The sequence below is a fragment of the Palaemon carinicauda genome, chromosome 10, assembly GCF_036898095.1.
Source record: "Palaemon carinicauda isolate YSFRI2023 chromosome 10, ASM3689809v2, whole genome shotgun sequence".
Lineage (NCBI taxonomy): Eukaryota > Metazoa > Arthropoda > Malacostraca > Decapoda > Palaemonidae > Palaemon > Palaemon carinicauda.
Window position 1 is genome coordinate 150,760,812 of NC_090734.1, and position 12,500 is coordinate 150,773,311.

Consider the following 12,500-nt stretch of genomic DNA (forward strand, 5'->3'; position numbering starts at 1 on the left):
TAATAAAAAAAGCAATATTATTGCCATTTAGATATGCTAGTTGATAAAAATCAAATTTATAAAATTTCAAAGAAATAGCTGAACTATAAAACGCATTGAAAGAAATAAATTTTAAAGTAATTTGTATTTTTCCTTATCATACAAACATAAAACCTTTAATCAGCGAACCGAAAACGGGCGTTAGATTTTGTATCAACGAAAAGAGCTGGTGGCAGACAGGCAGAACAATCTTCACGTTGACCTAGGTTCTTGCTGGGTGGTTAATGCGGGCCGTGCAATTTGAAGGTCTCAGATTTGTGTAGTTAAGAAAAAAAAATATCAATCTTTGTGACCTGTTCTTACGCGTAATACAAGCCATTAGACATCCTCAGGAGGGAGGAAGTTCCTATGACTAAAACTGTCTTAAGTGACCTGGTAAAATTCCAGAACTTTGGTCATAAGAGGAGCAAAGGTTAATTCCTGTCCATCCCCTAACATCTGTGCATAGGGAAGCAGATGGAGTTAGGGTATGCCATTACCAATATTCAAGTCAGTTATGAATCTATATCCATAGGATATTTTTCCATTGTATAGACATTATATGATTAATGAATGTCCATAAAATGGATCTAATGTTCGCCTTGCTCAGAGAATGGGGAAAATTACTTCAATTCAAAATACCAATTGTAAAGAATAGTCAATCCAGTGCATCCAGTGCATAGCTTACCTGCAGTTAGCGTCTGGTTTAGCAATATAACGGCATGACTCGTGCACCCCAAGAGACGGGAAGAAAGGAAATTTAGCCAGATATTCTTACCTTCCATTCTAGAGACATACATCACAACCTCTATCCAGACGTAATGCTACTAGTTTTGTGACAGAGCTAGGCTCTGATGAACGGCTACCACTGGTCCCAAGGAAAAGGTATCCGAGACCTATGGGTATGTTCCCAAAGGTAGTGAGCAGTGAAGGTAGTTCGACTTTTCCAGATTCGAGCATTCATGACTTGCGTCACTGACAGATTCTCCTGAAAGGCTATTATCCAAATATCTGAGCAAACACTCCTCTCTTCATATAACCTCCCTCTCGAGGGTCCGTCTCCTGGTTCGTTGAAGTATCTGATGGTTTCCCAAAATCAGAAGGATTTAGTATTTGGAGTTTGATCTCTTAACCTTCCCAGAACTTAGAAACAATCTCAGGTGGTATGACGCCTCCTTGAGAGGTTTGTACAATGCTCTCTTGAGCTATGTGGACCTTCGCGACGTTCCATTCAGGAGATCATAGTTCCTTTGGAGGGCAAGACTGTTTGAACCTCTTCATGAGCATGACAGTTCCCACGAGGTGGAAATGTCTAAGTCCTCCAGTCTGAGCAATAGCCTTTTACCGCAGCAACTAAGAGGGGGGTTCTTTAGGCTAAGAAAGCTAAGAAAGACGAGGAAACTGGGAATTACTCGTAGACAGACTCCGACCAGTGAAATATTCCACCTACGAAACAATCGAAGAAGAGGACCTAATTTCATAGGTAGACTGCTGCAGAGGATCTGCCCAGATATCCAGACATCTTACTCGAAGTACCTTGTGAAAACTCCTTGCTTGGAGATGCTGGATAACCACCACGCATGAAGTGAGAAGGATACCACAAAGTTGTGGAATCTCTACATGAGAGCTGACAGGGGAGGTTGAGCCACCAGGGTAATTGTCTCGATACCTCGGTGATGAGCACCAGCAGGTCAGCGCTGCCATTTCATGGAATTTCGTCTGCTACTCTATCGGCTCCTTCATGGCAATCCGGGCGTTGTCTCCTACGTTGCCAAATGTCCTTCTCTGGAGTGTTTAAAGGCCTACCGCTCCTGTTTACCCTTTTTAATCCCTGCGCTCGAATGTCTCCTGGGGCAATATACTGGACCTTTCTAGGGATTATCCCATACTACTGAGTTTCCGCATTCTCTAATCAACTCGTATGTGTGAATTTATCTACCTACACTCACAAATTCCATCTCGTGGAGGCTCTACCATTTGTTATATATATATATATATATATATATATATATATATATATATATATATATATATATATATATATATATATATACATATATATATATATATATATATATATATATATATATATATGCAGAAGAACCACAGGGAAAATGAAAATACAGAATATACACTTGAGTCCTGACTAGTTTCGTGATACTTCCTCAGCGAACCGAAAACGGGCGTTAGATTTTGTATCAACGAAAAGAGCTGGTGGCAGACAGGCAGAACAATCTTCACGTTGACCTAGGTTCTTGCTGGGTGGTTAATGCGGGCCGTGCAATTTGAAGTCCTCTGAGGAAGTATCACGAAACTAGTCAGGACTCAAGTGTATATTCTGTATTTTCATTTTCCCTGTGGTTCTTCTGCATCTGAGCATCACGTTTTCCTGTGATTTTTACGCATATATATATATATATATATATATAATATATATATATATATATATATATATATATATATATATATATATATATGTATGTGTGTGTGTGTGTGTGTGTGTGTGTGTGTGTGTGTGAGAGAGAGAGAGAGAGAGAGAGAGAGAGAGAGAGAGAGAGAGAGAGAGAGAGATCCTGTGTAAATTTAGGCAGGTAAACTGAAATAGTGTCATAAAGATACATGGGTTACACAGAATTATCGACAACAATTAAATATATTATCTATACGTAGTATAGACGCCCAATTATCTTCATTAAGAGTATCCGATACACTTTCTTTTTATATTCTCATGCCTTCTTTCTATGGACTTTGTTCTAGCTTTGCAATTTACTTTGAATATTTTGTTTTAGGTTTGGCACGTTTTTATCTTCAAAATATAAGATACTTTTGCTTGAGTGTCATACCTGATGAAAATATCAATTTGTGTTTCATAGTCTTTGTAAGGATTTATCAAAACAAATAGATGATAGTTTTGAGTCATGAATGTTATACTGATAACGATACACAAGAATGCCAGGATTATAGAGATTTATTTCTGCACATCTTTTATATTAAAAATATGTAACATTTTTTTATTTGTATAACTAAATTATTTTGGAAGCTAAATTAATGTTTACATTAATAATGAAAAAAAAATGTAGGCTACATTACAAATTAATTAAAAACTGAATGAATATTTACATCACAAAAGAAAGAAAAGAATGAATGGATATTTACATTGAAAATGAAAGAAAAACATTAATGATTTCAGTGCAATAAACAAAAAATGGGTACTATTCATTATAATTCCTCTTCATCAGATGATTCTAGATTTATAACAAAAGAATCAACAAAATTGTCGATGGCTAAATCTCTTGAAGTGTCATCCCTTTGAAGAGTCTCTGCATGGTTAACTGCATTTTTCCAATTTTCCGGTGTTACTTGCTGTAACGCTTCACTTATAAGAGATTTGAGGTCCGACATTTTAAAATTATTTTTCTTTGCCACATACTGTTTGACTTGGCTCCATATTAATTCAATTGGGTTATATTGACAATGATATGGAGGAAGTCTTACCACTTTGTGGCCGTGCTTACTCGCAATAATGTCAATTTCGTACTTGCGTGGCCATCTTGACGTATGCTGTTTTACCATAGCAAGCAGATCATCCTTCAAGAGATCGTCTCCGGGGGTTTCTCCTTTCTCGATAAGCCAGTCTTTAATTACAGCTTTTCTATCGGATGTCGTAGGCGGTTTATCAATTTGGAAAGAGTGATAGGATGCATTGTCCATCACTATGATCGATGATGGCGGTATATTGGGAATCAATTGTGAAATGAACCACTCCTTGAATACAGTATGATTCATTTGTTTGTGGTAATCGCCATCGTTTTTAGACTGGAAAACAAGTTCACAGTTTGGAACAAACCCGCGTTCGGTCCCAGCATGAAGAACGATTAACCGACTACCTTTCCCAGTAGGGGGTTTAATACCGGTGGCATTTTCTGAATTGATGTCAATCCAACATTTCCCAACGGTATGGTTTTGGTTAATCCAAGTCTCGTCCAAGTATACAAAGGATTTATAGCCACTGGTTTTTAATGCTTTCATTTCTCTTAAAAACTTAGTTCTGGCTGAGGCTACATCTTTTCTCTCCAGTAGAAATTTTCTTCCATTAACTTTGCTGTACCGAAAGCCAATTTCATGAAGAACTTTGTGAACAGAATCCCTGGAACCTTTAAACTCAATATTTTCTTTTAATTCAGCTGTTATTGAGTCAAGCGTTGGAACTTCCTTCCTTGCATAAAAGTCTAAAACTGTTCTACGCAAAACGCTCTTGTCAAAATCATCTAAATTTGTCACGGTTCTTGGTTGTTGCTTCTTCTGTTGTGACATCTGGCAACTGACTGTAGAAATTTTTTCTACATCCGCAGTCCTTCACTTGAGGCATGAATCAGTGCATGAAAAGGAAGAAAGATATGAAAAAAAGATGGTAACATATATTGATTAATATAAATTCATCAAAATAATGCTAAATACGTGAAATCGGTGTAACTTTTGGTTATAATATGACGTGGATAATTCCCCGTCATATCGAATAAAGATCTACTTTTGAAATAAAGCTTATTTCCCCTCGCCAGGAGTTTACGTTTTTAATAAAAATATTTTATTTAAATACTGTAGGGTTTCATAATCCTACAGGATAATAATACAACAAAATAATGTGTAACACTACAAGGTGAGAAGTGATAACATAGCACAGCCAATGAGGGAACTTAAGTCCTCAACTGTTTTGTTGGTGAAAGGAGTATCGGTCTACCCCACGTAGTTGGTATATAGGTCTTTAAGGTTACCAACATCCACTTCTTACTAGTTGGTAAGTATTAATCGGTGATAGTAAAATGCGGCCTGTTTTTAACGTATTCATAGTGAAAAGAGAAAATTTAAAGTGCACCCCTGAAAAAAAAATGTATATGTTGTGTGCTTATGAAACATAACAAAAGTGGGTATAACTACTCCAGATTGAAAACAAAATTATTTTTTTCCTTTTCGGTAATAGTGCTATGTCGAATAAGCGGAAGCTGAGAGGGGAGTAGCTCAGACAGAGGGATTTTCAGCCTTGGTTGTCCAGAGTGGATGGTGACGACACCAAGGCATTTTGTAATAAATGTCAGAAAACATTTGATGCTGGACTAATCACAATAATGAGGCACATGGTAAGCATATATATATATATATATATATATATATATATATATATATATATATATATATATATATATATATATATATATATATATATATATACATATATATATAGTATCGTATATTATGATGCGTGGCATCAAAATTCCCTTAAAAATCATGAGTGACGGCATTGTAAAGTTATGGACTGTTACCCAGGAGAGGGCACAGTTAACTCAATATTAGGTATTTGTTATTATAGAATCATTGCATGGTTTAGCAACGTAGTGGCCAAGATTTTATAAAACTTGGTAATTCATACTTGCCACTTACGATAATAAAACAAAAATTTGTATTCTTAGAATTAATTTTGTTTGAATACGACATCCCTCCTCTTCCAGGAGAGCAAAATTCATGGTGCTAACATGGCTAGAGAAAATGTTCGTCCTCCACACCACCAGGATTTGGATCGGTCTATTGCAATAGCAAAGATTTTGATGCTTTGCTTCATCGCAGAACATAACCTCCCATTTCTTTTGGAGGACCGTTTCACTGAACTGTGCAGGAACATGTTTCCCGACTCTGAAATAGAACAATCCCTGCACTTGAAAAGAACAAAGTGCAGCGAAATGGTTAAGCAATTTGGTAATAAAATTCATGATGATGTTGTCTCACAGCTTAGGAATAAATTTTCATTAGTGATAGACGAGACAATTGATGTGAGTACCACCAAATGTTTGTCAGTGCTTGTGAAATATTTTGATTCACATGGAGGAACTATTAAGACCAGGTTGCTATATTTGATTAATGTATATGAAAACCATTCCTCAAATGTAGGCTCCAGTGGAGAGTCATTATTTGAAATGATTATGGACATCTTAAACTCAAATAAAATTCCATTAAATAATTGGTAGGTTTGGCAGCGGATGGAGCCTCAAATATAATGGGGGCATACAACTCTCTGTCCAACAGGTTGAGGCAACACCTTCAAGACCTAAAAATTTTCAAGTGCATTTGCCATTCCATACATCTTTGTGCCTCAGAGGCTTCCAAAGGGCTTCTTAGGCAGTGCGAGGACTTGCTGAGGAACATTTACACTCACTTTTCTCACAGTGCCAAACTTAAATATGAATTTCTGCAATTTCAGAAACTTTTCTCTCTAAAACCCAACAAACTTCTTCATGTATCACCGAAGCGATGGATAAGTCTCCACCAAGCAGTTGAAAGGGTCTTGGAGCAGTGGGAGGCTTTGAAGCAGTACTTTGTAAGTATAGAAGGAGTGGAGAAGCTTAGGTCCATTAACCTAATAGTAAATGATCTTAACGATACCTCAATCTATGTATATTTAAATGTTTTAAACTTTATTTTGCCTTTTTGCAATAATTTCAATCTTCTTTCTCAAAGGGAGACACCAACAATATATTTAGTTCATTTTCATGTTAACAGGCTTTATAAAAAATACTATCCAATATTTCTGTCGTAGGGAAATTATCAACAAACCAAAATTAGTACATTTTGATCCAAGCCAGAAAGTGAACCATATACCACTCAGCAACATTTATTTAGGGGATTCAGTTCATACGCTACTGCAAAAAGAGGAAGACTATAAAAACGTAGATATGGTGGCTGATATCAGGAGATGTAGATTGTTCATGATAAAGCTGTGTGAAGAAATAAAAAAAAGAGGTTCCAGTTACAGGATGATCTTTGGGAAATGGCTACACTGTTTAATCAAGAAAAGGTTTTAGATCCAACCACTAGATATGTAATGCCATCCCTCGCCCCTCTTGTCGCAAAGGTACCTCGACTGTATGATGGTGATCTGCAAACCCTAGACAACGAATGGAGACACCTTGACAGCACTCTCATACCTTAGACATCACTCCACAAACTTACAAACCTGTTTTCTACCTAAAACTTGGGTCCTATAAATTTGATAATACATATTTGTTCAAAAGTGTCGCCACATTTGCTCAGAATATATTGGCTTTACCTGTAACAAATACAGATGCAGAAAGATTGTTTTCAAAATTAAACCTCATTAAAACAGATGTAAGAAACAGCCTTAGTATTGACTCAATTAAAGCGCTCACATATATTTCTGAATCTGTAAAAGAACAGGGGTGTTGCTAGAACTTACAACCATCAGAAAATTTAATGAATATTTTGTATATTGGAAATAAGTATTAAGTATAAAAATGGAGATTAAATTTTTCAAGTTTATTTGAAGTTGTTTTGTTTTGTATATGCTGTATGTACTATATAGAGTACATACTTCAAACATTGTTTGATTTTGGGGTACGTACTAATTTTGTTACTAAATAACACTAACACAGTTATTAAGATGTGTAAACAGCATATAGTTGCTGTGTTCAGTAAAATAAAGTTGTCAATTATAATACAAATGGTGAATTCTGCATGCCCTTCAAGTATTTAGCGCAGTCTCCCCCTTACTTTTTCTGTTACAGTCAACCTCTCTCTCTCTCTCTCTCTCTCTCTCTCCTCTCTCTCTCTCTCTCTCTCTCTCTCTCTCTCTCTCTCTCTCTCTCTCCAAATTTGCAGTTTAGAGAGCGAACGCCTGATCCAGCGGGAACTTTGATTAACCGGTTAATAATCTCACCTGACATCAGATTGCAACGCAACATCATCACGTGCTGCCTTCTTTATGAAGACTAGGCCACTAGTATACGATGCACCCACCGTTTCAACATCACTCAGTAATAGTTATATATATAAAAAAATTATTAGGAAATGGATTATTCATGGTGTGACATTAAAATGTGGAACAAGAGGAAAACCAGGAGGTCCAGTTATTTTGATAGCAAGGACAATAGTGAAGGAGATAATTACAATGGTATTCATACTCTCATAATATCAGAATTCCATTTCATACACGGCCACGTTACAAGTGATTACGAATATGATGGAGATAACGATGGGCTCAACAAGCCAGACAATTAATTAAAGCACTTTGAAAGGAAGAAATATTAGGTGATTTTTTTATTAGAGTTATTCATATTATGATATTACCATTTATGTTATTAGGAAAAGGGTTACTGGTTTTGTAATATTCATCGGTTAATGATAGTATATGGTTAAGTATAATTATTTAACTCTATATTTTACTCGCTACTTTACAATAGTTGATTGTGTATTGGAATTGATATCACCAATCATGCTGGAATAGAAAACGAAGGGAAATTTTGACGTCACCAGCAGCTACGAATTTATGCCAGCTGTGATGGCAACACTCAGTACTCCACAGTGTTAAGTAGAAAAGCGGTAACCCTGCAGCAGGTCAGTGAACTCCAATGTTGCCATATATGGGGAATTTCCCCCAGATTCGGGGAATTTCCCCCCAGATTCGGGGAATTTGGGTTCATGATGGGGAAATGAGGAAATTAGGTTGAAATTTGGCGAATTTTAGTTTTATGAACAAATTATTTAGGGAATCTGGGGAATTTTCCCACCATTCGTAGGAACTTCCGAAAAAGGATGACATATACAGATGAAAGTGACTGAGTAGAGCTTGGTGAGCTGCATCTGAAATACCATACAAATGAAAGCAATGCATATATACATATACGAGATGTTGTTTGTGAACTGACTAACAAATTAAACCCCAGTGAAACCTAGTTAGACCTACTGATCAGTGTTGTCCAATATCATTTCACAATTTTAATTTTGAATATTATTGTGTATAATTTTTCTATATTAGAATATTTTTCCTTTATTTGTAAGTGTTCTTTCTATTTTAATAAGGTATATAATTTCTCTTACCCATTGGTTATAAGAATTATTGGGAAATGGAGAATTTTTTAAGGTTTTGGGGAAATTTTGACAGGATTTTCGGGGAATTCTAGGCAAACCGATCTGGCAACACTGGTGAACCATTCGACTTGTGGCCACTTGGGAGCCACCAGGGTCATCCAGACACTTGGGAGCCTCCAGGATCATCCAGACATTCAGTCTCTCCAAGCCCCTGTTGAACAGTGTTGCCCCCAGCAAAAACCCCAAAGCACATTGGGGTTCACATATCAGCCTTCTTCGCCAGGGCAAAGCCGCATCTCTGGCTAAGGGGCAGATATCACAACCAAACACGCAGTCATACAATGAAAAGAAAAAGGTAAAGCAATTAATAATTTCGTGAATCAAGTCACCGAGCGAAGCAGGGTACGTATGCACTCGACTGCGACCGAAGTCAAAGCGGATCTTGACTTGCCTGTCGGGTTGGCGAGATTTATTCCCCAACCAGCGACCAACTACGTTTACTTGGTTGAAAAGCTTCGCCAATGTTAAACTCTCATTAAAGGTAATAGGTTTGTATTACATGTAACCAAAAAAAAAAAAAATCTACATATTACAAAAAGTACTCAAATTTTCGAGATGAAATTTACTTATAACCATTCAACTGACCACAGGACACCCTTATAAAAAAAAAAAAAAAAAGAAAAAAAAAGAAAAAAAAAAAAAAAAAAACACTGATTTAAAAAGCAATTTGAAATTATTTTGAGTATCAAATTTATGGAAAATTACCATCATGGTAAATTAATTTGTTAGGCAACTTGCTTTTCAATTAAGGATGACTTTCAATGAATATTCTGGAAAATATCAAAACTAATATGATGTAATGAACACCGTATGCAACTACTGTATGATGAAGTAGGTATATTATTAAATTAACTACTGAACAAACGGAATAAAGGAAGTGGGGGGGGGGGGAAGTCGTTCTAAAATATGGTTGTTCTATGAATATACTTTAATAATGCACTGCATTCCTTAAGGCACGTAATCAAAACGTACTAATTTAGTACAATACAATTCATATAAGTACACACACACACATATATATATATATATATATATACACACATTTAGAGTATATATATACATATGTAGAGTATATCTATATATATATAATATACATATATACACACATATATATATGTGTATATATATATATATATATACACACACAAAACTGACTCAAATATACATTGCTATTTATTCAACTTTCCTTTGAAAAATAATGAATAATACATCGGTTAAAATCCTCACCTGAGTGAATGCACTAACTATACTCCCAAAACCAGTGTGTGTGTATAAATTATATATATATATATATATATATATATCTATATATATATATGTCTGTGCATATATACATATATATAATATATATATATACATATATATAGATAGATAGATAGAAAGATATATATATATATATATATATATGAGAGAGAGAGAGAGAGAGAGAGAGAGAGAGAGGGGGGGGGGTTTGGTTACAAAACACAAATACGTATGTGATTCTTCCTGAACTTGCCCAATACGTAAACACCCAAAACTGCATACCCAAGGCCGGTTGAGGTACAGCTCCGTCCGTCCAGCATTACGTATAGAGACCATTGGAAGGTGAAAGCGTTACCTAAGCTCTGGGCCAAGGATGTCAAAAAAAGTAACCGAAGGTGTATTCACCAATACAAATTCAGGAGACGTCTGTGTGTGCAAATGTCAACCCCCATTCTATATAATGGCTGGGAATCTTAAGATATGATACGTTTTTGTAGCGGTACCTCCCAAGGAAAGAAAAAAAAAACATTAAGTGGACTATGTGTTATAGTGTAGTTTCATGGATGATGTTTTAAACATATAAACTTTGAAATGTCCATGAATAAATTTCAGAGTAAGTAAACACTATATATATATATATATATATATACATATATACATATATATAGAATGTATATATGTACATATGTATACATAAAAATAAATATATATATATATATATATATGTATATATATATATATATATATATATTATTACTTGCTAAGCCACGACCCTAGATGGAAAAGCAAGATGCTATAAGCCCAGGGGACCCAACAGGGAAAATAGCCCAATGAGGAAAGGAAACGAGAAAAAATCAAATATTTTAAGAACCGTAACAACATTGAAATAAATATTCCCTACATAAACTACATAAACTTTAATAAAACAAAAACATGAGAAATTAGATAGAATAGTGTGCAGTCGTTAACCCCCTGGGTAAAGAAGAATTGTCTGGTAATCTCATTGTTGTCAGGTGTATGAGGACAGCGGAGAATCTATAAAGAATAAGCCATACTATTCAGAGTATGTGTAGGCAAAGAAAAAGTGAACCGTAACCAGAGAGAAGGATCAAATGAAGAACTGTCTGACCAGTCAAAAGACCCACAACTCTCTGGTGGTAGTATCTCAACGGGTGGCTGGTGCCCTGGCCAACCTACTACATATATATATATATATATATGCATATATATGCACAAATATACAGTATCTGTATAGATATATATATAAATATAAATATTTAATATATATATATATATATATACACGTGTATACAATATATACCTATCTAAATACATATACAAATATAATAGCCCATGTTTATATATATATATATATATATACAGGAGAGAAAATAAAAATTCTATATGAAGTCTTCAAAATGAAACAATAAAGAGCCATCGTTATCAATGATTTTTTTTTTACTATGACCAACACCAATGAAGCAGAAAGAATAGTAACGAAGTTACAAGACCTTAAAAATAACTTGTAAGAAAAATAGTCTGAACTGCCTCGAACCCCATATTCGATACGTAGGCGAGAACAACTGATAGAAAAGTTTTAAGTCTTCTTGACGAACGCACGAAGGTGCGCCCTCAAGTATTCATAGCTCACCCTTACCGACCGAGACGTTTTTGATAGTCCCTAACGTAATCTTCAAAGTTCAGGGGAATTTCATGTTTGTAGACCCAGCTTCTTTGTAAGTTCCCAAAAGCCTTCTTGGGTATAAACAACCATTTTGATTTGGTTATCACGAGATGAGACTTGACATGGTTTGAAGAGCTACCAGTTTCCCCATGAAACTGGCTTGTTTTTTATGAAACTAACCGGTTAAAAAATGCCATATCTATCAGATTATTAACCATTTCCCATGGAGATAACGATTTGGCATAAGTAAATATGGCAACAGCTCTTGAATAATCATGAAGTTTTGATTTTCAGTCAAACGCTTTTTTGGACAATCAACCATAGGAACGTACAATTGGCTTCATTATTTCCGGGAAACTTCACGGGAAGCTAGGGGTACGTCTGGAAGCTGTATATTGCATCAGGTGACGCCGAGTTTATCAAAAGAACTACTGTTGGCAACGCTGGACGTAAAACAGTCACTGAGCTTGTATTGACTGACTGAAGCCAAGCGCCGGGGTCATTCACCTGTGACTGACTGTATACATTGGCTTACCTTGTGTAAGACACGGGCTCTTCCCGTTGGGCAGCCCCTAATTCCTTCACCGCATGTATACCAGTATAAAATATCAATATATAAATA

The 12,500-nt window shown here is 35.6% G+C and overlaps 1 protein-coding gene and 1 pseudogene across 1 annotated transcript; one reads left to right on the forward strand and one right to left on the reverse strand.

Annotated features, from left to right (window-relative positions):
- Positions 1-3,237: 3,237 nt before the first annotated feature.
- On the reverse strand, positions 3,238-4,332 carry LOC137648321 (uncharacterized). The gene has a single exon (XM_068381247.1). It carries the CDS (start codon positions 4,330-4,332, stop codon positions 3,238-3,240), a length of 1,095 nt encoding a protein of 364 aa, XP_068237348.1.
- Positions 4,333-5,546: 1,214 nt separating this feature from the next.
- On the forward strand, positions 5,547-8,082 carry LOC137648323 (uncharacterized; annotated as a pseudogene).
- The last annotated feature ends 4,418 nt before the right edge of the window (positions 8,083-12,500 follow it).

Excerpts from the sequence above, each read along its gene's own strand:
- LOC137648321 (XM_068381247.1), bottom strand. The coding sequence starts at position 4,332 with ATGTCACAACAGAAGAAGCAACAACCAAGAACCGTGACAAATTTAGAT.